This window comes from Symphalangus syndactylus, chromosome 8 (genome assembly GCF_028878055.3).
Source record: "Symphalangus syndactylus isolate Jambi chromosome 8, NHGRI_mSymSyn1-v2.1_pri, whole genome shotgun sequence".
NCBI classification, from domain to species: Eukaryota; Metazoa; Chordata; class Mammalia; order Primates; family Hylobatidae; genus Symphalangus; species Symphalangus syndactylus.
Window position 1 is genome coordinate 142,120,145 of NC_072430.2, and position 26,335 is coordinate 142,146,479.

The window sequence follows — 26,335 nt, forward strand, 5'->3', positions numbered from 1 at the left end:
TTTCTCCATAAATCACCCAGCCTCGGGTATCCCTTTACAGCAACACAAAAACAGACTCAGACATGGGTTTCTCTGTAAAGGGAGGCAGGCAGGATGAAGAAGTGTCGCCAGCTGGGAATGCATCCCATCCAGAGCTGGGCCAGGCCCACGTTAGTCACAGGCTGCCGTATGGGCCTGCTTCCTTATTTACTTAACAGGAGCCCTCCCAGAATCTATACAGAAATACCTACGACCATCCACCAGGCACAGTGCCCTGCCTTGTCCTCAGAAACTTCCAAAAGCCAGATTGTCAAAAGCAATTTAATTTTTGGAGAAAAAAATGCATACGCAGTACAACTTACATCTCAGGCGAAATGTCTCAGAATCTTCCTACTCATTGGACAGAAACTCAGCTTCACCACATTGCCAGCCGGGAAACCATGGAAGGGAACTGGCGCCACTGCCCCTTCCCAGGGGTAACTTCACCAAGATGCGGAAATCCTGGGCCCACCCCACAGTCATGGCTCCGTTTCTTCCTGGCACCACCACCTCCATCTTGACCTGCTTCCCAATCCCCCAGAAGCAGGTGGGCCCAGGCTCCAGGCCAGTGCCCCACCCAGATCAGGCGTAAGGCATCTTCCCACCGTCGCTGTGCTCCGGGGACTTTTGCAATCCTTCCTTCCTCTCTGTCCAGAGGCTGCCTGGCTGAGGGGGCCACCGTCCAGGTGGGATAGGCACAGGCATCGGGGAATCAGATGGTATCAGTGGGGATGGGGCACAGCACTTTCCTGGGAGCCATCCGACGCCAGATCTTCCTCTGGCGGTTCCCACTGGCTATGGGAAGTGGTTTTTATAAAGGGGGCCAACTTCCAAGAACATCTAGGGCTCGGGAGCAACCCAGCATTGACAGTGAATCAGAATCCACCTGGAGCTGGCCATGGCCCAGGCAGGGGGCGTCCTCCCCACAGCCCGCTGGAGTGGCTGCACCTAGTGGGCACAGCATTTGGCCTGCCTCACGGGCCCCTCGTTCAGAGCCACAGCTGCGTCCCCCCGCGGGGCTGGGCCCTCCCCGTCGTCTCTCTGCAGTAGCTCTTGGGCTGTGAACAGCAAGAGGAGGGGGCTGGCTAGAGAGGGAAGTCACCCAGCCCAGCACAGCCCTGCAGACCAACCCCCCCGGGACCCACCTCTCCTGTGTTTACCCAGAACCATAGAACAAGGGCCTCCTGTCCCTCCTGGTCACCATCCAGTCCCTAGACACATTCTATGGGATCCCGCATCACCAGCAACAGGGACCCAGAGAAGTTGGTCAGGGACAAGCACCTCCCCCTTGTCTGGCCCACGGGGACGCCACTCACCCACGGTATTGAACACCTCCCGCACCTGCTGGTTCAGTTTGGCTGAAGTTTCCATGAACAGCAACTTCTGGCTGTCGGCAAACTCCTTCCCTTCCTGAAGGAAACAGCCACAAAATCCAGCGTTGTTTATAAGGCAGTTTCCTAAGGACACCTGGTTCGCTTCCAACAGTAAGACCTGAGAAAGCCGCAGCCATGGAGCCCGCACTCCTCCGCGTTTCGTGTCCAAGTTGTGTTTCTCAGCAGTCCTGAGCAGCCAGGACCGGGGAGAGGCGGGTGTGCTCCCTGGAAGAGGCCCTTCCTCTAGCTGGCCGGGGGCGGCCTTCCCCCTCCTGCAGGGCCGGGAAAGCCAAGTCCCCACCCCCAGGCTCCCCTCCCACCATGCCTGTTGGCACCTGCGGGCTTTGATGATGGGCAAAGAACCAACTGAGAACCCAGGAAACATAAGAGGCAGAGGGAGGCCCCTGGACGGCACCCACATGGGCCCTTCTTCTGCGGAACCCTCATTTTCCAACACAGCTCTCCTCTGGGGAGAAATGGATATCCCAAAGCAAAGGCAAACTGGAAAACAGCAGGCTTGCAACGGGTGACCAGGAGAGAAGCATTCATGGAAGGCCACAGCCTTGCCCAGGAGTCGGAGGTGGCCGAGGATTGGGGGCCTTGCTGTGCAGGCCCCTCCCCCAGCCTCCGGTACTCTCCCGGGAAAAGGAGCCTGTGATGGATCCCAGAGGGCACAGCTCAGGCTCCTGACTCTCCAGCGGGACATGGAGCTGGCAGCAGGTGTGGCCGGCCATGCCCCCAGCTCTTGTACCATCCACCAGCATGAATGCACTCCTCCTGTCCTGGTCCAGAGATCCCTCGGCCGGCCCTGCATTTGTCCCCACTGAGCTCCTCAGCCAGCTCCCCAGACAGAAGCTCCAAACCCACCCTGGCCGCCCGCTGCCCCTCCAGGCTTTGAGTAACCTCGCGCCCGTGTTTTTGTGCCTGCCTGAGCACACAGCCCATCTAGCCACTCTCAGAGGGCACAGCTCTGCTGCCAGGACCCTCTCCTCCCCCACCCCAGCTTGCAACGAGGGCTCAGACTGACGCTGTCTCCCTTTGCTCCCCTTGCTCTCCCCCGAGATTCTCCAAAATCGTCACCCCGCTTCTCCATCTCTGCACAGGCTCCATTGAAGCTGGGGCCTTTTCTCTTTGGGAGGCGCACCCGTCGGTCTAAGCCCTGAGTTGGGTCTTCCCCTGCGCCAGCCTCTAGTGTCTGTGGGATCTCCCCATCGGCCACTTGTCTGCAGCTGTTTACATGGTCTTCATCCTAAATGTGGTGGGGGAGGTGGGATGCCGTGGAAGAGAGACAGCAGCGACACCTGGGTGACCGCTGCCTCTGCCTGGAAGGAGGACTGACAAAACTCGGGTGAGGGAGGCTACATTTGCACAGAAGCCCCTTCTGGAAACTGTGTGGGGAAGGGAGCCCTGCTGAGGAACTAGATCACTTTTCTCATTCCAGCCGAGCCCACCCTGCAGCCGCCGCCCTGCCCTTCCCTCTGCCGGCCACCCTGTGCCTGCTCCTCTGCCACTGGGCTTGAACTGCCATTGCGCTGGGCCTGAGTTTTTCAGGAAAGACCAGAAATCTTTGACTAAAAGAGAAACTCAGGTGGAAAGTTGTGTGTGTGTGTGTGCATCTGTGTGTATTCGCTTGTAAATGTGTGTGGGTGCAAGTGAGAGTGAATGTGGGGGGTGTGTGTGTATGCAAATGCATGTGGGCGTGTAGAGGTGTGTGTGCACATGTGTAAGTGTGTGCGGGTGTGGGTGTGCGTGTGTGAAAGTGTGAGTGCGAAGGTCTTGACATAGGCAGGCAGGGCTCTCTCCTCCTGTGGAAGAGAAGAGCAGGGTCTCCTGGGCGGTACCTGGAAGGTCACCTCCCGCTCCTCGCTGAGGTCCGTCTTGTTGCCCACCAGCATCACCAGGACTTCTCCTGGGTGCAGCTCCTTCTCCAGGTCCTTCAGCCACTGCTGAGCCTTGAGGAAGGAATCCTGGAAAATAAGAAAAAAAAGTCACGTCAAACAAAACTTACAGGCGGTCATTAGCTATTCTGGGGGGGAAGCCAGTGTTGTTGGTCACGTGGTGTAAAATGTCACAGACTCCAACTGGCCATGGACACACCTGCAGGGCTGCTCCGTTCCTCTGAGGAGGGCACAGTCCTGTCCTGGGTGACCTGTGCGGCCAGGCAGAAAACTGCTGGGACACACATCAGATGCTTCACCCTGACCAGGCCCAGAGACTGCCAGCCATGGGGTATTTCAGGTCAGGCGTTGAGCTCCTGAATCTTCCATCCCTCGATGTCCTCAAAGGACCACTTTGTGCTAGAGAGTCTGGGGGACAGGCCACCACCCCAAACCCTGACCCTAATGCGGCACTAGGAACTACTGAGTGGCAGATGGCAGCGGCATGTTCTTTGTGGACCATGGAGGAGCAGAACCCTACTGTGGAGGAGGATGGGGGTTGTCAGGAGGCCATCCTGGAGGAGGTGACTGGTGCTCACTAATGGGGTCTCTGTTCCTTGTGATTACGCCATGGCATGATTGCACTGGAGAAACCAGAAGGCAGGTGCTTGGGAAGGAGGGTGGGATGTGCCTCAAGGTGGGCCCTACCTTCCTGGTGATGTCATACACCAGAAGCGCAGCATTGGCGCCCCTGAAGTAGAGGTGGCAGACACTGTGGTACTTCTCCTGGCCAGCTGTGTCCCAGATCTCAAGCTTCAGAGAGGTGGCGCCCACATCCACCACCTTTGTGAAGAACGCACCTGAAACGGGGAGGCCCGGAGGGCTTACTCAGAGGACGAGGTTGCCATGTGCAGCTCAGGTGGGGCCACGGCAAGCCGCAGGCACAGCAATGGGCTCAGATGGACAGCTGGCCACGCATCTCCTGTGCCCGCATGGCCGGGAGGTTGAGCAAACAGTTCTTCAGGGAGATGGAGCCTTCCACATCCAGCAAAGTGTTGGGAGTGATTGCTATGGGGCCTTTGGAGAGGCTTTGGATGGGAAGATAAATCTCTCCAGGACCTAACACAAAAGCTCTGGGCTACATATGCCGTGGAAGGGATCTCCACTTACCGGGAGTCCGACGTGTCCCTGCCGGCTTCCAGCGATGCAGCTGGGTTCTGGGGACCCCTAGAGCCCTGGGTACCCCCAGCCCACTGGCCCCTCAACTGCCAGACCCATCTAGCACAGAGGCAGTCACGATTGCACAGGCTCCTCCAGGGCCTTCCTCGCCTCCTGCTAACCTCCCCACTTTCCCAATGCTGCTCCCCACCAACCCCCTTCTCTACTGTCCCCTCTGCGTGGTGTCCCTCCTCTTCTTCACCTAGAAAACTCTTCAGCGTCCTCTGAGATCTTCCAGTGGCAACCCCGGAAGGGCTGCTGGGTCCCTGCCTCCACGGAAGCCTCCCTGCACCCCATACACACCCAGAGGCGAGGCCTCCTGTGTTCGCCTGTCTCCCCCAGGAAGGCAGGGGCTTTGTCTTACTCAGGCATGTACCTGCTTAACACACACATGCATGCACACACACAAAAGTACCCCCAAGCACTTTAACATATTGGGCAATGCACTGTTCATTTAAAGATTTTCTACGCTTTGCTTTCCAAAGTGATATGATTTTAAAATGATTATTTTATAGATCTCCAAAATGTTTTGTCCCATTGTGTGTGGCTTGCCAGGGATGTGTTATACACAGAACTGGAGAGGACGGGGCGGGGGAAGACAAGGTGTCTGGGGCATGGAGGAGCCACTGGCACCAACAGGCTCCTGTCAAAGCCGCTACCCTGCCTAGACCCTGGGTTGGGTTTGGAGTCTGTTGGGGAGATTCTGGCAAATGGAGCCACATGTTTAAAATAAAAAATTTCACTCCAAGGACAGCACATGGGTGTCCTGCAGCTGCCAAAACAAAGTCCCATGAGCCTGGTGGCTCAAATTAGCAGATTTCTTCCTGCAGTTCTGGAGGCCAGAGGTCCGAAACTGATGCGTTGGCTGGGTTGATTCCTTCTGGAGACTGAAGGAGAATCCATTCCAGGCCTCCTCCAGCTTCAGGGGCTGCTGGCAACCCTGGTGTTCCTGGTGGCTGCATCACCCCCATCTCTGGCTCTGTCTTCATGTGGCTGCCCCTCTGTAGCTGTGTCCTCTCCTCTTCTTATAAGGACGCCGGTCACTGGACTTAAGGGCCATCGTAAGGTCCAGCTTGTTGGCCTTAATTAATTACATCTGCAAAGATCCTCGCTCCAAATAAGGTCGCACTCACGGATTCCAGGGGTTAGGACTTAATCGCCTCTTTACGGGTGGGAAAAACACAATTTCACCCACTAGATAGAGAACTGGAGGCTAGACAGAGCTTTCCAGCATGATGCAGCAAGACCGTGCTTCTCTCTCATGAGACAACCTCTTTCGAAACGGAAGCCACTGCCTGGGCTCTTCTGCCCACACGTCCTGCAGTTCCCTGCAGGTCCAGGAACTTGAAGTCAGACCAACTCCCCGGGTCAAACAAAGCTGCAGTCTCCATCCACACAGTAGGACCAGTGATTTCCGGCTTGGATGGGGCAACTGTCAGGACTGAACTGGCTATAAACCTCTGAACACACCAGATGCTCCACTGGATTGACAATGGTGCCAGAAGTAAGACCGTGCCCAGGCCGTAAATGTAGACCCATCAGCTGATCTGATGGCAGCTTGCTTAAACTTTTAAGTCTCAGCTTCCTCATCATAGCAGGAGGTAATGGTGCCCTTCACCCAGGGTGGCTGTTAAATCGCCTGGGCAAGGAGAGAAAGGGCACATTAATTTTGCTTCTTCTTTCTGTCCTCTTTGCTCTTTGTGGACTTGTCTTAAAATGTGGGCCTTTTATCAACATCTTTCTGTTTCCCATCACTTCAGATCACATTTCTCAGTTTGAATTTGGTTTTATGTTAAAAGCTGGCGCAGGGTGACACGTGAGCATAAAACTCAGGTTTGCTCCCTCCATTTACCAATCTTAGCCTCTCATATTTTCCTTTTCCATGTTGAAAATGATGGCTGGAGGCCGGGCACAGTGGCTCATGCCTGTAATCCCAGCACTTTGGGAGGCCGAGGTGGGTGGATCACTTGAGGTCGAGTTTGAGACCAGCCTGACCAACATGGTGAAACCCTGTCTCTACGAAAAATACAAAAATTAGCCAGGTGTGCTGGTGCACCCCTGTAGTCCCAGCTACTCAGGAGGCCGAGGCAGGAGAATCACTTGAACCCAGGAGGTGGAGGTTGCAGCGAGCCGAGATTGTGCCACTGCACTCCAGCCTGGGCAGCAGGAGACAGAGTGAGACTCTGCCTCAAAAAAAGAAGAGGAAAGAAGAGGGAAGGGAACAGATGGGGAGGGGAGGGGAGGGGAGGGGAAGGAAAAGAAAAGAAAATGATGGCTGGTGGTTGAATTTACACTAATGTAAAATCCCAGCAAATTTCCAAGGAGGGCATGGGTTTTAGTCCAAGCAATGATAATACATAATAATAGTCAATGTTTGGCTATTTACAGAACACAGACCCTTCCCTTCCCTGCAGAGATGTAAGGCCCTCAGGTGGGCCCCTGGACAGGTATCCGAGGCAACCTAGTCTCGTGCACTCCTTGGCCCTGACCCAGAAGACAGCATGAATTTATTGCCATATCCTTTTTCAGAAACCCACTAACCACATTTTCTATATCTCCATGGCTAAAGCCAAAATGTAATTAAAAAATAAAGTTTTGACTGGGTACAGTGGCTCATGCCTGTAATCCCAGCATTTTGGGAGGCAAAGGAGGGAAGATCACTCTAGCCCAGGAGTTCAAGACCAGTCTGGGCAACGTAGTGAAACCTTGTCTCTACAAAAAATGCAAAAATTAGCTGGGTACGGTGGCACACACCTGTGGTCCCAGCTACAAAGAGACGGAGGTGGAGGATTGCTTGAGCCCGGGTGGTTGAGGCTACAGTGAGCTGTGATCATACCACTGCACTCCAGCCTGGGCAACAGAATGACACCCCATCTTTTAAAAAAAAAAAGTTCCTCTACTAATTATTTTTTTTTAATTTTAATCTTTTTTTTAATAGAGACGCAGTTTCACTACGTTGCCCAGGCTGGTATCAAACTGCTGAGCTCGGGCAATCTGCCCACCTCGGCCTCCCGAAGTGCTGAGATTACAGGCATGAGCCACTGCACCCAGCTGCTCTACTAAATGTTAACATCATATAAGTGGTTTTGTTTTTTTACCTTTTAATTTAAATAAACAGCCGATTCTGCTCATTGAAGCCCTCTCTGTAGCACTTGGTTTTTTTGTAAAGATAGTGAGCTGATGACAAATTGAAAGGAACATGAAATGGAAACTTATTTTCTAGGGGATCTAGGACGTCAGCCACGTTCTTAGTTTAGAAGGGAAGTCAGCTGGTGCCAAGTTGAATGTGCTCGGTACCAGTTTGTCACCGTCCCCTTCCTACAAAAAGCCCAACAAGTCTGGGGTTAGTCGTGGCTTCAGCTGGCAAATGTGCACGCAAGCACTAGATGTCACCATCCTTCCAAAAGATGTCATGCAGAAAGTCAGCAGCACACAGAATCTCCCCTGCTGTGGCCCGTTAGGACGGTGGGGGCAGTCCATGGGGAGCGCCAGCCCCCATCCCTGACACAGCAGGGGCTCCTGAAGCTGCCACCTCCGCAACAGGCCCTGGCGGGGGTGGACGGGAGGCTGCGCTCACTTGGACTCCCATCCCCTCTGCCTCTGCTCCTGCCTGCTCTTGTGGCACCAGCCAGCACGTTGGTTTTCCAGTTTCAGGGCTTGAGTCCGTGTCCCTTTCTGGTTCTGCTTCCTGCTTCCTCTGGATGGATGGTGTCTTGCCAGGAGCTGAGCCCACCGCCTGTGTCATGTCCTGCTGTGGGCCCTACCCCACGCACCTGTCAACTGAACCAGACCCTCGGGAGGGCCCCAGGGACCTGAAGCAGTCCTCCTGAAGGCTGACCCCTCGGACAGGGCCAGCCTTGGTGACCTTAAGCCACCCAGGGTAACAGCAACCTTTCATGGAGAGCCCACTCCAGGGAGGCGTTTACACTCCCATTTCACAGGGAAAAAATCCAGAGGGAGGGAAGGAGTGGCATGCCTATGGCCATCCATCCTGTCCCTCCCTCGGGGTTCCTGCAGCCAAGCACTGGGCGCGCTGCCTCCTGCATTTCCAGGCTGCCTGTGAGGACAACACTCCCATTCTCCTCTGAGGCTCTGCTCCTGGCCCACCCTCTCCCCTGGGCAGGAGCCCAGTGTTCTTGATAAAAGCTGAAGCCACACGTGACAAAAGAAGCAGGAGTGTCTGCTCTCAAAGGGTTTTCGTGCAACACAGATCACTCTTCCCCCAAAGCACGTAAGTTAAAGGAATGAGCACATCCCATCTCTTCATCCTAAAAGTGGCGATACCCACATTTATAATATATGATCATGTAATGATTATGATGATGATTAATAATTAACATACACTTTGGGAGGCCAAGGCTGGTGGATTGCTTGAGGTCAGGAGTTCGAAACCAGCCTGACCAACATGGTGAAACCCCATCTTTACTAAAAATACAAAATTCAGCATGGTGGTACGCAACTGTAATCCCAGCCACTCAGGAGGCTGAGGCAGGAGAATCACTTGAACCCAAGAGGCGGAGGTTGCAGTGAGCCAAGGTCGCACCACTGCACTCCAGCCTGGGCGACAGAGTGAGACTCTGTCTCAAAATAAAATAAAATAAAATAATTAACATACGCTGGGTGCGGTGATGCACACCATGGCAAAACCCTATCTCTACAAAAAATATAAAAATTAGCCGGCTATGGTGGTGTGCACCTGTGATCGCAGCTACTCTGGAGGCTAAGGTGGGAGGATGGTTTGAGCCCAGGAGGCAGAGGTTCCAGTGAGCCACTGCACTCCAGCCTGGGTGACAGAGCAAGACTCTGTCTCAAAAAAATTAACATAATTTTAATAATAAATTGCATGACATCTATCCATAGTTATAGTAATATCTACCTCCAAAAGCTGTAATATTATCCCAAGGTGTGACGCAGACACTCGGATGGAAGCAGAGGAGACCGTCATTCCCACAGGGGACTCAGCCAACAGCAAAGGAAGGAGCTTCCACATTTCTGCCCCCGCAACCCGGCACGGCTGCCCACACACAGAGGTGCTCAACACAAAAGTGCGGACCCCAGGGTTGGAGGCTGATGGGATGAAAGCAGCTTGTGAGCCACAGGCTAACCTAATCCGGCTGTTCTCCTCCTCTCCCCATTGTGCCATGGGCCACAGCCCACAGCCTCCCACCCCTGCCCCATCACAGAGACCCAAAGTGGGAACAAAGACTCCACACACCAGTTCTGGGTGAAAGGCAGAGCCCAGCCTGTAGAACGGTCCTTCCCCTCGGAGAGAGGAGATAAACTCGGGCCTGGAAGAGAGGGGCTTGGAGGAAGGGAGGCCCTGGCTTTCATGTGAAAGCTGCCGGCAGGGGGATGGCCCCTCAGGGGCCAGGCAGAGGACCAGGAGTAGAGTGAGACATACAGGCCTGCCCCCCAAGCAAAGACCCCCAACCTGGCCTAGGACTCCCCAGCAAGCCCAGCTTTGTTCACCCCGCTGATTCTGGTAGGCCCCCTGAAGAGAGGGCGGGCAATTGGGACAGGCAGGGCAGGTGTGAGGGGGACGCTTGGACCCTGGCTTGCTGGAATGAGAGGAACTAGGGCCTCGCCCCTCACTGTCGGGGCCTCCATCCCCCTCACCTGTAAAATACAGAATGCCCAGCACCACCTTGAAGCTCCACGGACCCTACACATCACCCCCCCAACCCCCACCCAAGGAAGGTGGGTGCTCTGTGGGTACAGTTGCCTGTGGGCTGAACACATCCAAGCACGTCTCAATGAATCCAAAGCACCCTCCTACACTCCAACCGGGCATCTCGGAATCTCTCAGCCCTGCTTGCGCTCACCCAGTGAGTGCCTTTGGGCGCTGGCACCTGAAGGCTCTGCTAGGGCAGCGTCACTGAGTCCTTCTGTAAAAGGCCCTGTAGCAAATACTTTAGGTTTTACTGGCCGTGGGGTCACTGCTGCAACCACTCAACCCTGCTGCCGTTTTAGAGTGAATAGAGGAGGAGGAACAGCAAGAATATCATTTACAGAGGGTAAGAACCTGTAATGTAAGGTAGAGTTGTGTCTCCACAGAACCTTACTCACAAAACAACCAGAACAGCCAGAGAGCCACAGTGTGCAGACCTCCATCTCAGAGTGAGATCCATCCCCAGTCCAGCTCACCTGGCCTGACACCGGCTGCCTCTCTCTGCATCTTGAATACCAGCCACCCAGGTACAAAGCTCTCGACCTCTAGGCCTGGTGAGGCCCCCATCTGTGTTCTCTATTCTCAACTGAGGCCACCCTCAGGCCAGCCTTGGCACTTTGATGTATTTGTAAAGGGAGCCAAGTCCAATATCAGGACTTGGGGCGTGAGGGGTACAGATCTCCTTGCTAATGGAGAAGAGGATTGTGCTGCTCACCCCAGGCTAACCTTGACTGTCTCCCCAGGATCCCCCTCTGCAGACAGCCTCTCACCATCACTCTGGCCCTTCTCACCACTAGCTCTGGGAGTCGGGCCAGGCAGACTCCTGCCAATTCCCCTGTATCCCCTGGGGATCCTTCAGGAACCACCCCCCTGAGAAAATGGAAGAGCTCCCTAATAGCTAACGTCATGCGCCACATCTTGCAATTGTGTTTCTGTGTTTGGTGCATCTGTTTAGCCGGTTATAGAATCCATCCCACCTAACGCAGGCCTGCAAAAGGGTTCATGCTCAACAGATGCCTGTTACATGAGTAAATGAATGAGTGGATTTGGAGATGCGCAGCTTATCCATGTCAGAGTCCAAATTTGAAACCGAGGCCCTGATTCTACATGTGCTCCCCCAGGGCGGATGGGCATAAAGAACACGCTGGCTTTCCCTACGTCAGGTGAAAACTGGGTTTCGCTGCCTAGGCAGGCTGTGCCCACAGCAGGATGGGAAGGAGGCCAGCAGCCTGCAGATGCCCCATACATTTACTCCTGAGCTTCATGACAGGTCAGCCTTTTTAAGAAACACAGCGAGAAGGTCTCCCTCCCTGCCCACCCCCAACAATGTCCTCCCACCCCCAATCAGGCCAGGCTGGTAAACCAAGTCCAGGCAGGAAGGAAGATGCTGGTGGGGTAGGTAAAGCAGGGAGCAGTGTTAGCAGGAGGGCGGCCTGGGTGCTGGGAGAGGACAGCTGGGTTAGGCCGCTGAGTGCCCAGGGCCCAGGAGGCTTCTTCCGGGCTCTCCCTGCCACCAGCACAATCCCTCGCACCCAGCCCAACCCTTCGGGGCCAGAGGTCCTACCCCAGAATCCCCACCCCCTGCAGACTCCAGCTGAGCTGAAACCTGACCCAGAGCCAAGGGCACTTCCTGTCTTTGTAGATTCTGTGGCTCCCCTCACGGACCTCACCCCCTCCCCTCACGCACTGGACACAGGCAGCTCAAGGTCCCAGCATGGGGATTCCTAGGCGGGCCTCGTCCCCATCTGCCCCAGGTGTGGGTCAGCAGCCCAGACTTCTGCACCGAAGACCAACAAAGGGGTGCTCTGCCCTCACTTACAGCCCACTGTAGGCAGGATACTCTTGAAGTCATTCTTCACGTACCGAAGAGCCAAGCTGGACTTACCCACGGAGCCACTTCCCAGGAGAACCAGCTTGAACGCACGGGGCTGGCTGGGGGCAGCCCTGGGCTGGGGGGTCCTGTGTGCCTGCGCCATGCCCTGCAAAGAATCACAACCGTCTGAAGCAAGTGGAACATCTGAGCCACATCATCTCAGCAAGCTCAACCCGGGGCTGCTTCTCAGTCAGGAGCAGATGGCCCGATACAGAGCTCCCAACTCAGAGGCCACCTGGGTCCACACTCCTGCTCCCCTCTGCACCCCATGCCCCATCTCCCCATCTGCAATTTTTAGGTCCATTTTTAGGTCTGGGGTAAGGAACAAAAGGAGCTTTGCTTGGAAAGCTCCAGGCACAGGTCATTGCAGACCCTGAAAAGCAATGATTACATGTGACGGTCTCAGGGCTTATTGTCCTCCTTCCATCACTTTCAATTTTTACAAATCTATTACTTGTCCCCAAAGTATCTAATGCAAGGAGAGGTAAAAAGCATCTGAGCATTTCTTGGGTGGTTGTTCATGGATTAAAGTTTGTGTTTCAGAAAAAATCTACCTAAAAAAAGTTGGTGTCTCAATGATCTCAAAACATCGTAGACACATTCCCATTGTGTCTAAAGCCTCAGAACCCACAGTAGTATGCCCCAGAGAAAACCAACTTTGTGATCAAAATAAATGTGGGTGACCCCTATGTATCTTTTCATCATAGAAACTTTCATGTACACACCACAATAGAGAGAATGGTCTGATGGGCCGATGGACCCACCTCCCACTTACCCGGTAATCAGCTCAGCCATTTGTATCACTCACACTCCCAAACCTCCCCCCAGCAGGGTATTGTGTAAAGCAGATCCCAGGCATCCTATCATCTGCAAATCTCAGTATAGATACAGGATTTTTTTTTTTTCTTTGCGGTTCATGTGTTGAAGAAATCAGGTTGTCTTGTAGATTTCCAGTACGGATGTTGCTGATTGCACCTCTATGTTATTGAATAGAGTCCTGTGAACTCTGTATTTTTGATACCGCAGTGGTTCAGGGCATAAACCTGATTAGACACAGGCTATTTTTTGGCAAGATTGCCATGAGAGTGTGTGTGCACTTCCCGCAGAAGGCAAATAATGTCCAGTTGTCTCTGTGATGTTGGCAGTCATTGAAGACTATTACTTCGACCCACTATTTCACTAGGGGGTTGCAAAATGGTAACATTCTAATAATGTTCTAATGTTATCACTTTGTGTTTATTATCTAGGAAGAGAAGCTCCCCACAATCAATATGAAACCCATCAGGGGTAGCTGGTCCTGGGATCAGAGTCTCATCTCCCTTCCTCACCACAGTGGGCAAGAGGGAGGCTCCCTAAACGGGGAAGGGGAGGAATTTTGAAAACGAAAGAAGAAAAGCAGGAGTGGTTGGAAGCAGCCCACATGCCCTCACTGCCCCCAGTAAGGAGCCACGGCCATAGACTGGTCTGGTCTGCCCTGCAGGGATAAGAGGGGAGGGAATCAAGTTTGGAATCAATCTCGAAACAAATAGGACTGAGTCCTAGATACCAAGAAGATCATTCCAGACAGAAAGTGACTGAGAATCATGGAGTCCAGAACAGGAGGGTTTAGGGCTCTCTACCTGTCAGAGAAGAAGGGTTCCACATAGTAGTCTTGGGTGGTTATCCCAAACATGCCTGGAACCCCATCTTAGATGGAAATACTCAAGTTTCACCATCAAGTATGATGCTGGCTTCAGAGACGGATAAAAAACATAACATTAAGTTTTCCATCTGTGTTTCTTAGAAAGAAAGAAAGAAAGAAAGAAAGAAAGAAAGAAAGAAAGAAAGAAAGAAAGAAAGAAAGAAAGAAAAGCTCTCCAGGTGATTTCAGTATGCAGCCAAGACTAGGAATCACTGCTAGAATTTTGTTTTCCTTAGAGCTGGGAACAGTGTCTAGCACGTAGTAAGTACTCAATAGATTCCTAAGAAATGAATGAATGAGGCCAAGCATGAAGAGCACATAACACAGCACCTGTGCTTTGAAATTTCCACCTGGATTGAGGATGATTTCTTGGGGCCAGCTATGGTTTGCATGGATCCTCCAAAAAGCAGATTTGGAAACTTAGTCCCCAGTGCAACTGTGCTGGGAGGTGGGGCCTAATGGAAGGTGGTTGGGTCCTGAGGACTCTGCCCTCGTTAATCCACACCCAGCACAGATTAACACTGCTGCAGTCTTGCACGTCCACGAGCCTGCGTGTTCTCTTGCCCTTTCACCTTCCGCTGTGGGATGACACAGCAAGAAGGCCCTCAACAGATGTAGACCCCTTGGCCTTGGACTTCTCAGCCTCCAGAACCATAAGAAACAAATCTTTGTTCTTTATACATTTCTGTCTCAGGAATTCTGTTAAAGCAGCACAAACAGACTAAGACAGCATCTGAGGCAAAGTGAGAGTGCCTGGGGTGGGAACTTAGTCCAGCAGATGATCCACTCAAGTCAGCTGGGGACAGGCTCTCAGAGGTCAAGGCACAGCCCAGACTTTCCACTCTTTGGCGGAAGGGGAAAGGGTAGCGGGGGCGGGGTGAGGGAAAAAAGACTACTCAATGGCTACAGTGTACACTGCTCTGGTATAGGGGTGCAACAAAATCTCAGAAATCACTAAAGAACATATCCCTGTAACCAAATACCACCTGTTCCCCTAAAATCTATTGAAATAAAAAATAATTAAAAATAAACAGAGATAACCCTTCAAGTTCTCTTTGCTATTTATTTGCACAGGTTAATAAAACCTTTCCTAAGTCAAAAAATCTGTGGCCTGAAACATGTCTGAATTAACTGAAACAGGTGGACTCTGAAGGAATACACTGTGACTACTGGGATGCCAGTGTCTCATTCCTTTGACAATGATATGTCTCTTTGTTTAATAAAGTTATTTTATTTTTGGGCTGGTCACAGTGGCTCATGCCTGTAAAGGCACTTTGAGAAGCCAAGGCGGGTGGATCACTTGAGGTCAGGAGTTGGAGACCAGCCTGTCCAACACGGTGAAACCCCATCTCTACTAAAAATACAAAAATTAGCTGGGTGTGGTGGCGCACGCTTGTAATCCCAGCTACTCGGGAGGCTGAGGCAGGAAAATCACTTGAACCCAGGAGGCAGAGGTTGCAGTGAATCAAAATCCCACCATTGCACTCCAGCCTGGGTGACAGAGCGAGACTCTGTCTCCAAAAAACAAAATGAAACAAAAGTTATTTTACTATAAACGTACAAGTGTCAATACAAAAGAAGAAGCTACCCATAACTCCACCCCCCAATACAACCACAAATGGTATTTTTGCCTACTTCTAGTTTTTTTCTATGACTCCTAAAAACAAACCAAAACCCATAGTTTTAACATAAAATTATTATCCTATGTGTAAAAAATAATACCAAAGGCAGTCTCACACATTGCTTCAAAATCATGCTTAATGGACATATAACATTTCTACAACTGTCTCAACTTGCTGAACCATTTTCCTAATACTGGATTTTTACTTAGTTTTAATTTTTTCTCTGTAATAAGACTGCAGTAAACATTTTCTTATATAACTTTTTGTGTGATTGAGTGTTGTAAGCTTTCAATAATGAAAGGTTGGAGCCTTCTGTCCAAAGAGAAAATTAAAAGTGTGGCACCTGACCCCCACCTCCAGAATTTAATCAAGATGGGGTTATTAGTAGTCAAAGACGTTATTAGGTTATTAAAGACAAAGATGTTTTCAGGAACACCATATTCAAGATTGGAGCTTCTCCAGTAATCTTAACTTGGGGCTTTTTAATCTCTTGCACCTCCCTTCCACTAAAGGAAAAAAACGGAGAGCAAATCCCACATTAGTTTTTTTTGTGGGGAAGGGGCCATTCCAGGGAAGGGTCTGGTTGATGAACCTATTGCCAACTGTGCTCCTGTGTCACCCTTGCCTGGGCCTGTGAAGAATATTGAGATTATGAGAGGTACACCAGTACACTGCATCCAGAATGCAGCCATCTGATACAGAAAACACAACGTAGATTGTAAAAAGGAGTTTACAAGAAAACCTGACAAGCTTCCTAGATATCACTGGGTATTAAATTGGAAATTCTGATGTCATTTGAAATGGATTCCTTGAAGAGTTCTTCTTATTACCAGAAGTTTTTTTTTTTCTTTTTTCCAAGACCTTAAAACTGGAACTTTCCCGAAGAAAAATTCAAATAAGAATCTCCTTCTGGGAATCCGACTTGGTGAGCCATCAGAAATCTGAACTAGGAAGTCTCCGCCCCAGCTTTGTCCTTTGATTATACACACATGGGCACATGCACAGACACAAACAAATACAGACATGGGTACAAACACGTAAGCACACACACAGACACACAGAGACACACAGAGAAGCAGACACACACACACAGAGGCAGACACTCCGCAAAGTGCACGGAGGTTTAAACAATGACTCACCTGTTCCCCAGGCCCGGTCACTTGCAGGGAGCTGAAGAGCCTGCCATCACCAGTCCACAGCGTTGCTACCTGTCTCCACTCTCTCCTCTCTCTGGTCCAGGGGAAGGTTTGCTTCCCTCCACAGGCAGGACAGGAGGAGCCTCTGCTCCAATGGAAAACAGCCGCAGAGCAGAGGTCAAGAGCAGCAGCCTTGGACCAGGGCAATGCCCACTGGACCCCAGCCCCAAGGTCAGGCCTCTTCTCCTCCCAGAAGGTGTCAGGGTAAAGTCCACAGTGGTCATGTGGTCACCTGGGGCAGGGCAGGAGGCTGGACCACAAAGCAGGTGACCCGGGAGCACCTGCGTGCTGCCGGAAGTTACATTCCAGTCCTGCGTTTGCTGGCACCCAACTGGAACCCGTTTTTCAGCTTTGTTCCGGGGTTTCACTTCCAGGGTCTCACTTTGGCACGGAATGTTTTTCTTGGCTCTTTCCTTGGAGCTGTATTGAATCTTTGTTGCACTTGAAAAACCAACAGCCCAGAAGAGAAAAGAATATTTCCGTCAGATGAATTAATTCCTCCCACTGTCAGCTGGAAGCCAACCCTGGCTGAGCCCTGCACTGGCCAGAGGCAACTCGGTGTGAGCCAGTCCGGGGTCAGATCCCGGGCTGACGCCACCTGAGGGCGGGGTGGGCGTGGCCTCCGTGGACATAGGAGACTCCAGGTGCAGGAGAGAGGGAGGTGGACTTCCTCTTCGTCTTCCCAAATTCCTCAGGAGACTCTAGTCACGAAATGTCCTGGCTTGGTGGTAACAGAAGAGTCTCCTCCAGGTAAGAGTTCCAGAGCCTCTGAGTACGGCTGGGGTAGCAGGGTTGGGCCTGAGGCTGAGACGGAAATCTGTTGCCGTGAACATCACTCCACACAGCCAGTATATGGGAAGCCAGCTCACTTTATGTCCTCCAAACTCACCCTAACTTCTAGTCTGGGTCCCATCCCATGGGGCTGCTGGGAAATAAACTCCGCCATCACAGTGGTTCCTCCGTCCTGTGGGAGTGGGGGGCTCTTATGCTGGAGGGGGGACACTGGCCTGGGCTTCTGCTGAGGCTCTGCCCCTCATCCCTGCAGGATGGACTAGCCAGTCCTAACACGGGACCAGCGTTGCTCTGCCACGTCCAAGCCTCCTCTGAGATTCTTCCTCCATGCAACCACTTCCTCTGGGGCATGGCCATCTCCCTGGAAGCTGCCAGCATGCTCGGCTGGGCCCTGGCACTCTGGAGACTTGAGAATCTCTCTATTTTTCAATGACGTCCTTATCCTCTGCCCCCAGTCTGGTAACCAAAGGTCTGGGGGTGGTGACGTGCCGGGAATTGTGTAACTCGTGAGATGGAGGCAGAATGTGGAAATACATGAATGTGCTTCTCTTCTCCCCAATTCCCTTGAAGAATCCACCTTCCTGTAGGGTTGGGGGGAGCACAGAATAGGAGGAAAATATAAATACCAATTTTATAGCAAGAATGCCAAAAAAGGCCAGCGCAGTGGCTCGAGCCTGGAATCCCAGTGCTTTGGAAGGCCGAGCTGGGCGGATCACTTGAGGTCAGGAGTTCGAGACCAGCCTGACCAACACGGAGAAACCTCATCTCTATTAAAAATACAAAAAAATTAGCCAGGCGTGGTGGCATGCACCTATAATCCTAGCTGAGGCAGAATTGCTTGAACCTGGGAGGCAGAGGTCGCAGTGAGCTGAGATCGTGCCACTGCATGCCAGCCTGGGCAACAGAGTGAAACTATCTCCAAAAGTAAAAATAAAAAAAAAAATTAAAAAGACAAAGTGGTTAAGAACCAGCTTTTTACACCCAAAATGGGAGGTTTGTGCCTACAGTCAGACAACAGGTTTGAAAGCCAGGCCTTGTGTGGAGAAGGGAGTTTTGGAATCTGCTAAGCTCAACTGTGATTATGTCACAGCCCATCGCTCATGTTAGAGAGGGTCCCGACTCCCTAGAAGGAGAAAACCCCTCGAAGACCTCAGGCCAGTCCCCAAACAGCACAGAGCTGTGCCACGTGGCACCCCAGCCACCCCTTGAGCAATGCACATGCGTAAGATCTCAGAAGTGACTGGTGAGGGTGCAGAGAGGCCCTGAGGGCCAGGCACGGGACAGCAGAAGGAGACGCCAAGATAGGCAGGCTCAGGAGCTGGTGCAGGCAGGGCCAAGGTGCCTCAGAGGCCGGCGGTCCAGGCAGACATTTCCAGCGGAGACCACGGGGAAGCGAGGACTTCTCACAGATCCAAGGACCACATATCCCCTCCCCACACTGCCACAAAGTCACGGGCCATACTCCCAACCCAGGCACCAGCGTTCATGTGAGAGAGGGGCAAGGTGGCGGCGTCCGGGAGAAGCAGCGTTTTACCTGGTGATCCTTTATGTTACTGTAGGACAGCAAATCTACAGGGTTGGATGGACTGAAATTTAAAATCCCCCCTCTCCTCTGTTTCCCACTAGATCAAGCCCGTGGAGAAGATCTCCTTCATTAACGTGAGGTAAAACACATGAAGAAAGTCTGTGACTTGTGGCAGGGGACAGGGCATGGAGCTTCTGCAGCTCAGAGGAGAGAGCCCTGTGTTCACGGTCGCTCTCAGCATGGCCTGGGGTAAAACCAGCAGAGCCCCTCTAGCATCCCTGGGTGGACAGGGTCAATGCCTGTGTAGTTATCTGTGGATGTGTAACACACACCCACTGACTCGGCGGCTTACAATAACACGCATTTATGGCCTCACAGCTCCTACGGCCAGGAGTCAGGGCACAGCCTAGCTGGGTCTTCTGCTCAGGTTCCCACAGGCTGCAGTCAAGGCACTGGCCAAGCTGGGGTCTTTCTAGAGTTCAGGGTCCTCTTCTGAGCCCACATGTTTGTTGGCAGAATTCAGTTCCTTCAGTAGGCTGAGGTCCCCATTCCTGCTGGCATCAGCGGGCAGCTGCTCTCAGCTCTTCAAGGCCCCTCACACAGGGCAGCTTGCTTTCTCAAGGCCAGCAAGAGATGCTGTATGACTTCTAGATCCTCTTTTAAAGGGCTCACCTGATTGGGGCAGGCACCCCCAGCACAATCTCCCTTTTGCTCAACTCACAGTCAACTGACAAGGGACCCTAATTACCTCTGCAAAATCCCTTCACTTTACCATATAATATAACCTGACCTCAGGAGTGACACCATCACAGTCACAGCCCTGCACACACTCAAGGGGAGAGACATGTCCACCAGGGGCTTGGAATCTTGGGGCCCATCCTATGGTCCGTTGTCCACAGTGCCTGAGCCAAAGCTCACACAAGGGAGGCCCTCCCAGCCCAGGTGACTTTGCAGCCCACTGGCACACTGCTGGTGGGTGGCAGGGGAACCACTGCCGAAGCCCGCCTCCTGCTTGGCCAGTGTGGCAGGGCCTGGTGCTCGTGCTGGTCTCAAGCAACCTGACACCCTCCTCATGAAGGCCCAAGGGTACAGTGAAAGGCCAGAACTCAGATACTCAAGAGGGTCTGGGGGCTCACAGCTTCCCCTCCTGCACAGAGGTCATCTGGGAGCAATCTGCCAGATCCTCCCTCAGGAACCAGTCACCTTGTCCCAACACCAGTTTACTCATCTCCAAAGTAAGGGGGCTGGGCCGGATGGTTCTAAACCTCCCTCCGCTTCCAGCCTCTGTGATGGATCACTCTATGCAGCAAGGGCCATCCTGCATGAGCAGGAAGCCTGTGGTGCGCTCGTGTAAATCAGAAGGTGCATTCCCATGGGGACGTGGGATGTCAAGCTCAGACACAAACCTCTCGTGGAAGGTGGGTCAGGACTCACCACCCAGACAGTATCCATAATGCCACATAGATGTGTTATCATGCACAATCATCATTGCTTGTAGTGGAAATTAGACAAAATGGAACATAAGCAATTTACGTACACGACCAGAATTAATATTATTTTAACACATACCAATTTTAAAGTTTTTCTCTAGGCATTTTATCAACTTTTCTGTGTTACCATTGACAGGGAGAATATTCACAATGCCACTTACACAGGCCAGGTATGCAGGCATGCACACATTCTCCTTCCAAAACACGTAAAATTATATCATTGTGGAGCTGGAAGGGCCCCCTGGGGAGGATGTGGCCTGAGTGCCTGCCCAGTGGCTGAAGAATCTCTGCAACTTTCCTGCCACCTGATGTCTCGGGTTCTGCTCAAATATCAACAGGGATGGGATTTTCTCTGAGACAGTTTATCGCATGTGGGTTCCTTTCTAGCCAAGTCAGTCCTTTGTAACTTTCCACTCTTTACTGCCCTGGGATTACGTGGAGAGCCCGGCCTACTGCTGCATAAACATTTCAGAGATGTTGAAGCAGCTCTCGGGGCTTGAAGCAGGCATTGCTAACGGCTTGCCCCAGATCCATGCCCCCCTTGTTCCTTATGAGGAGATCCCCACTGTGGTTCCGGTTGTTAATGTATCCGTATCTTCTTTCTTGCAGAAGTGACCAGGTGATGCCCCTCTGGCCAGGGAATGATGGGCCGAAGTCCTCAGGGGATTTGTGGGGAAGCGTGCCCCCCTCCTCCTTGGGGTTTTCTTGCAGAGCTGCTGTGAAGACTCAAACTCAGCTGTGATAATGATCTGAGGTCAGCTCTTCCAGAATGTCCTTATCTCCTCAGGCCTTTGAGATAAGCAGGAATTGTGGTGTCTGCCTTGCCTCCAAATCTTTATCCTTGCTTATCTCAGTGGAAAATTCCAGCAGGGATTTCTGAACACCAAGTTAAATTCCTCCACTCAACAATCAGTTTGGCACGTGACTGCCCGCCAGTCTGGGCAGAGCAGAGGGGAGCCAAGGGAATAAACCCAAGTCCTGCCCCCAGGTGCCCAGAGCCTGGCAGGGATGGGACAGTTGCCTGCAGAGCAAGAGTCTGCCACCCAGTTTCACACAGGCCAGAGAAGCTGACCTACCTGCCCAGAGGCAGGGGAAGAATCCAGAGGACCTCTCCCGGAAGAGGCACGAGAAGCTCACGTGGCAGCCAAGAGGAGGGAGAGCATCCCAGGCCCCGGAGGCACAATGCTATGGGCAGACGTGCACTGGGAGGCACGGGGCCGGGGACACCATCAGTGAGCACAGGGTCTGGGTAGGCTGTGGGAGAGGTGAGGGCGGAGAGGCAGCCAAGCCAGGTTGTGGGAGGCCCTGCCTAATTCTGTAAAGACTAGGATTAGAAACATAACAAAAATGGGCTAGGCACGGTGGCTCACACCTGTAATCCACTTTGGGAGGCTGAGGCTGGTGGATCATCTGAGGTTGGGAGTTCAAGACCAACCTGGCCAACGTGGTGAAACCCCGTCTCTACTAAAAATACAAAAATTAGCCGGGCATGGTGGCACACACCTATTAATCCCAGGTACTAAGGAGGTTGAGGCAGGAGAATTGCTTCAACCCAGGGGGCAGAGGTTGCAGTGAGCCCAGACCATGCCACTGCACTCCAGCCTGGGCGACAGAGCAAGTCTCTGTCTGAAAAATAAAATAAAATAACAAAAATGAAGGGCCGGGTGCAGTGGCTCACACCTGTAATCTCAGCACTTTGGGAGGCCAAGGTGGGAGGATCACTTACACTCAGGAGTTTGAGACCAGCCAGGGCAACATAATGAGACCCTCATGTCTACAAAAAAAAATTTAAAAATTAGCTGGGCATTGTGGTGCATGCCTGTGGTCCCAGCTACTAAGGAGGCTGAGGCACGAGGATTGCTTGAGCCTGGGAGGTTGAGACTGCAGTGGGCCATGATCATACCACTGCACTCCAGCCTGGGCAACATAGCAAGATCTTGTCTCAAAAAAAAAAAAAGAGATACTGCTTTTATTGAGCACCTACTATGTGCCAGGCACTGTGCTAAGTCCTTGGCTTAAAATATCTGATTCAGTCCTCACAGCAACCCTTCGAAGGAGCCCCACCCTGTGACCACACCCTAGAGGGCCCCACACTGGCCTTCCTCTGGCCATGCTCTGGCTTCCAGGTGAGCAGTCCTCCAGGCCAAGGGACAACACTGCTAGATCACACTGCCAGATTCGGGGAGCGCAGAATTCCCCACCCAGGCCCACTTCTGAGGCCTGCAGTGGCCTCTGCTCCGGGTCCACTCCCCAAGAGCAAACCACAGCAGGCCCCACGGCAAAGGTACAGCTGTCAATAGGAAGCATGCCTGGAGGATGGATGTGTGGGCCAGGCACCCACGTGCTTATCCTGAGGTCCTCCCAGTGTGAAACAGACCTGGGGAAGGAGGCTGGCTGGGGCTGGGACATCCCATTCTGGCCAAGGAACCCCAGGGTTCAAAGTGCAACCCTAGGCTTCCCGGCTGTCAGGAAGATGTTTCTAGCAAAGTAGCGCGTGGGGCATCGTGTTCAACAAGGCGTTCACTTGGCTTTTTTCATGACTTTATTTATTCGCATGGTGCACAGACTACCATTTGTACTCCTGTCCCAAGCCCTGCAAATGTGAGAGGGGGGATCCCTTATTTTTATCCTATTTTATGAGTGAGGAGTCTGAAGCCCAGACCCACTCCAGGCCACAAGGAGGAGGACAAGGGTAGGAACCCTGTGGTCCGTAGGAGTGAACGGGAGGAACTGATCAGACCTGGATCAGCCTGGGCGGAGGTGCACAGCTCCACGCTGCTGCTGTCCCTCGGGGAGGAAACTTAGCTCTTCCTGCAGAGGCCTCGGCGCTTCTCCCAGAAAGGGGGCAGATAAGCTCGGCCATTCTTGCCCTGGGCTGCACAGCCCCCAGCCACTCGCCCCCTAGGACGGATGCTGCTCTAACATTCTCCCAACCAACGCTGTCCTTTCTATTAGGGGGTTCCCACAGGCACGCAGCTGCACTCTAGCTTCTCTTGTAATTAAATTTAAAAGCACGGCTCCCAGCCCCACACCCCCAGCACCATTTCACCCTTTAGAGTGGCCTCCGCCCTCCGTCTACACTTCGTCTCTCCTGGGTCTCTCTTGAATCTACTCCACTGGGGCTGTGGCCTCCTTCACTTCACCCAGAAGGCTCCTGGACAGTCACCCGCAGCCTCTGTGTTACCAAACCCTTAGTCCCCGCTGGCGTAACCGTGAGCACCACACAGCCTGGCTGGCCACCCTCTTGAGCAGGACCCCGAGAGGCTTCCGACAGCCTGTCTTGATGGCCCAGTCCCACTGGCCCCCCTCCTCCTCCTCCCAGAACCTCTCAACACTGGGGCAAAAATTCTCAGGCCTGTGCCTCTTCCCTCCTCTTGCTCCCCACCTCCCTTGGAGATCCACAGGTGAAAAACACGGACCGACAGACGATGCTTGGACACAGGCCTCCATCCAGGCCACCCTCCAGCTCCAGAGGCCCAAATCCGCCTCCTTCCCACAAGAGGCATCTCAGATGCACACGTCCACACTCGCGCTCCTGATGCCCAAAACCTGCCCCACTTACAGCCCTGCCTCACTTCATGGCAACTTGATCCTTCCAGGCGCTCAGGCCAAAATCCCAGAGTCACCTGTGTCCTCTCCTCCTCACACGTCTCACGTCTAACCCACAGGAAGTTCTTTCAACTCTACATTCACACATCACACATAACCAGCCACTTCTCACTGCTGCCATGTTGGTCCCCATGCCCCTCCCCCACTGTCCCCACCTCGGTCCCCTCTCCCCTCCCCCACTGTCCCCACCTTGGTCCCCTCTCCCCTCCCCCACTGTCCCCACCTCGGTCCCCTCTCCCCTCCCCCACTGTCCCCCCCTTGGTCCCCTCTCCCCTCCCCCACTGTCCCCACCTCGGTCCCCTCTCCTCTATTGCCTCCATCCTGGCTCCCTCTCCTCTATTGCCTCCATCCTGGCTCCCTCTCCTCTTCTCCATTGATCCCACCTTGGTTCCCTCTCCCCTTCTCCATCTTCCCCATCCTGGTTCCCTCTCCTCTCCCCTTCATCGCCTGCATCTTGGCCCACTCCCCTGCTGTCTCTCCCTGGGTGACGCAGAGCCTTCTGATCAGCCTCCCCGTGCCTGCCTCGTTCTTCTCAACACAGCAGCTATGTGATTCTGTTTACAATCAGAGTCCGATGCAGCCACTCCTCTGGCAATGGCATCTAGCATTTCCCATTTCACTCAGAGCAGCAGTTCGGTTTTTAGCATAGCCTGGAAGTCCCTGTAACCTGCCCCCTTCCCCACCCTCATCACCTCTGACTTCTGACCTCATTCTTCTCCTCTCTCCCTGCTCCGTCCCCTCCAGCATCCCTGGCGACACGCAGGTCATGCTTGGACCTGACTCTGGGCCTTTGCACCTGCTGTCCCTTCTCCCTGCGAAGGTCCCTGGGAAGTACTTTCCCTGTCTCCCACTGCAGGTCTGTCACTGCGTCCTGTGGCTGCCAGAACATATAACCACCAAGTTAGTGGCTTAAAAGAAAGCATACTTACCTTCTAACAGTTTTGGAGGGCACAGATCCAAAATCAAGGCCTTGGGAGGGCTGTTCTTCTGGGGCTCTGAGGGAGGAGCCACCCCTGCCTCCCTGTGAGCTTCCGGTGCCTGGGCTTACAGATGCACCCTCCAGTCCCTGCCTCCATCTTCACATGGCTTCTTCCTTGAGTCTCCTCTACTTACAGAAACACTTGTCATAGGATTTAGGGCCCACCTGGTTCATCCAGGATACTCTCCTCTTGAGATCTTTAAATCAATTACATCTGCAAAGACTCTTTATTCAAATAAGGTCACATTCACAGGTACCAGAGGTTAGAGCTTAGACGCATCTTTTTGAGAGCCACCATTTGAAGGTCGCCATTCAATCCCCCTATAAAGTCCATGCTGAAAATGTGACCCCCACACACACACCCAGTAAGTTCTTCTCTGACTAACCTACCCAGCCACAGCCTGGCTTGATTTTTCTGCATAACACTTACTGGTTTACTGCAGTTTTCCCAACTAGAATATAAATTTCCCAACTAGAGCCTTTAACTGTTTGTTTACTGTTGTCATGCCGGGGTGTTCTGTTTACTGTTATAACCCCGAGTCCTAGGATGAATCTTAGTCCTGGTAAACAGTCTTTGAGCCTAAGCGGAGGCCTTTCTGGGGTTTTAATGGAAAACCTGAGGGGCCTACTTGGCAGGAGTTAGACCCCAAATTCTGCTTCCCTGCAGTGGGCAGCAGCTGAAATCTCTGCTCAGCCTTCAGCCTTACAGGCGTTGCTTCCCACTGGGCTTCTTGGAGTCTCACTTGGGTATCGCGGGGTAGGCTAATGATTTGAGAATTAATGTGGGCCGGGCACAGTAGCTCACTCCTGTAATCCCAGCACTTTGGGAGGCCAAGGCGGGAGGATCGCTTGAGTCCAGGAGTTCAAGACCAGACTGAGCAACACAGCAAGCCCTTGTTTCTACAAAAATAATAAAATAGAATTAATGTGCAATATTTTGGGGCTGTCTCCTTCAAGCTCCCTTCTTTCTAAGACTTCACCCTCAGTTTCCAGCCACTCCGGCAGCCTGAACGCCGTTCCCTGACTTCCTGGGCCTTGCGTTCCAGCCGCCCTGCCCCAAGCAGCCTGGAGAGGGGCCTCAGAGGAAGGTCATCTTAGTGTGAATTTCATCCAGAGCAGTTCCTTTCTTTCAAGGTCGAGTCCTCTCCATTCTTTGCTGCTTTGGTCAGTTTGCTTCTTTGGCCACTGTCCAGTGTCCTTCAACAGTGCTTTACATCTTATCCAGAGTTGATCATTGTTCTTTGTGGGAGATTAGTTCAATCCATGCTCCTGCAGTTCCTCCTAGAACTGGAACTCTCCTGTTTTTTTAACATTACCTTTAGTGGTTGGCTCGTGCTTCTTTAAAAGTGAAACCACGCTGCCACTGGGCCATGTGGGGCCCTGGGATTTATCCAGGTTAAATGCCGACTTAGAA

At 52.7% G+C, this 26,335-nt stretch overlaps 1 protein-coding gene across 1 annotated transcript; it reads right to left on the minus strand.

The window, feature by feature from the left end:
- Positions 1–286: 286 nt before the first annotated feature.
- Positions 287–26,335, minus strand: RAB17 (RAB17, member RAS oncogene family). The gene is made up of 7 exons (XM_055291116.2): positions 24,872–26,335; positions 16,470–17,899; positions 11,974–12,133; positions 3,977–4,128; positions 3,233–3,358; positions 1,335–1,428; positions 287–1,076 (listed from the first exon to the last, which is right to left on the minus strand). The coding sequence occupies exons 3-7, from the start codon at positions 12,128–12,130 to the stop codon at positions 967–969; spliced, it is 639 nt and encodes a 212-aa protein (XP_055147091.1). The 5' UTR covers positions 12,131–12,133; positions 16,470–17,899; positions 24,872–26,335; the 3' UTR covers positions 287–966.

What these genes read in the sequence shown, in the direction of transcription:
- RAB17 (XM_055291116.2), bottom strand. Translation starts at nt 12,130, where the DNA reads ATGGCGCAGGCACACAGGACCCCCCAGCCCAGGGCTGCCCCCAGCCAG. An exon ending in TATCCTGCCTACAGTGGGCT is followed by an intron (nt 4,129 to 11,973) that starts GTAAGTGAGGGC and finishes TCCCCGTTTCAG; the next exon opens with GTGCGTTCTTCACAAAGGTG. An exon ending in AGCGGGAGGTGACCTTCCAG is followed by an intron (nt 1,429 to 3,232) that starts GTACCGCCCAGG and finishes TGTTTCCTTCAG; the next exon opens with GAAGGGAAGGAGTTTGCCGA.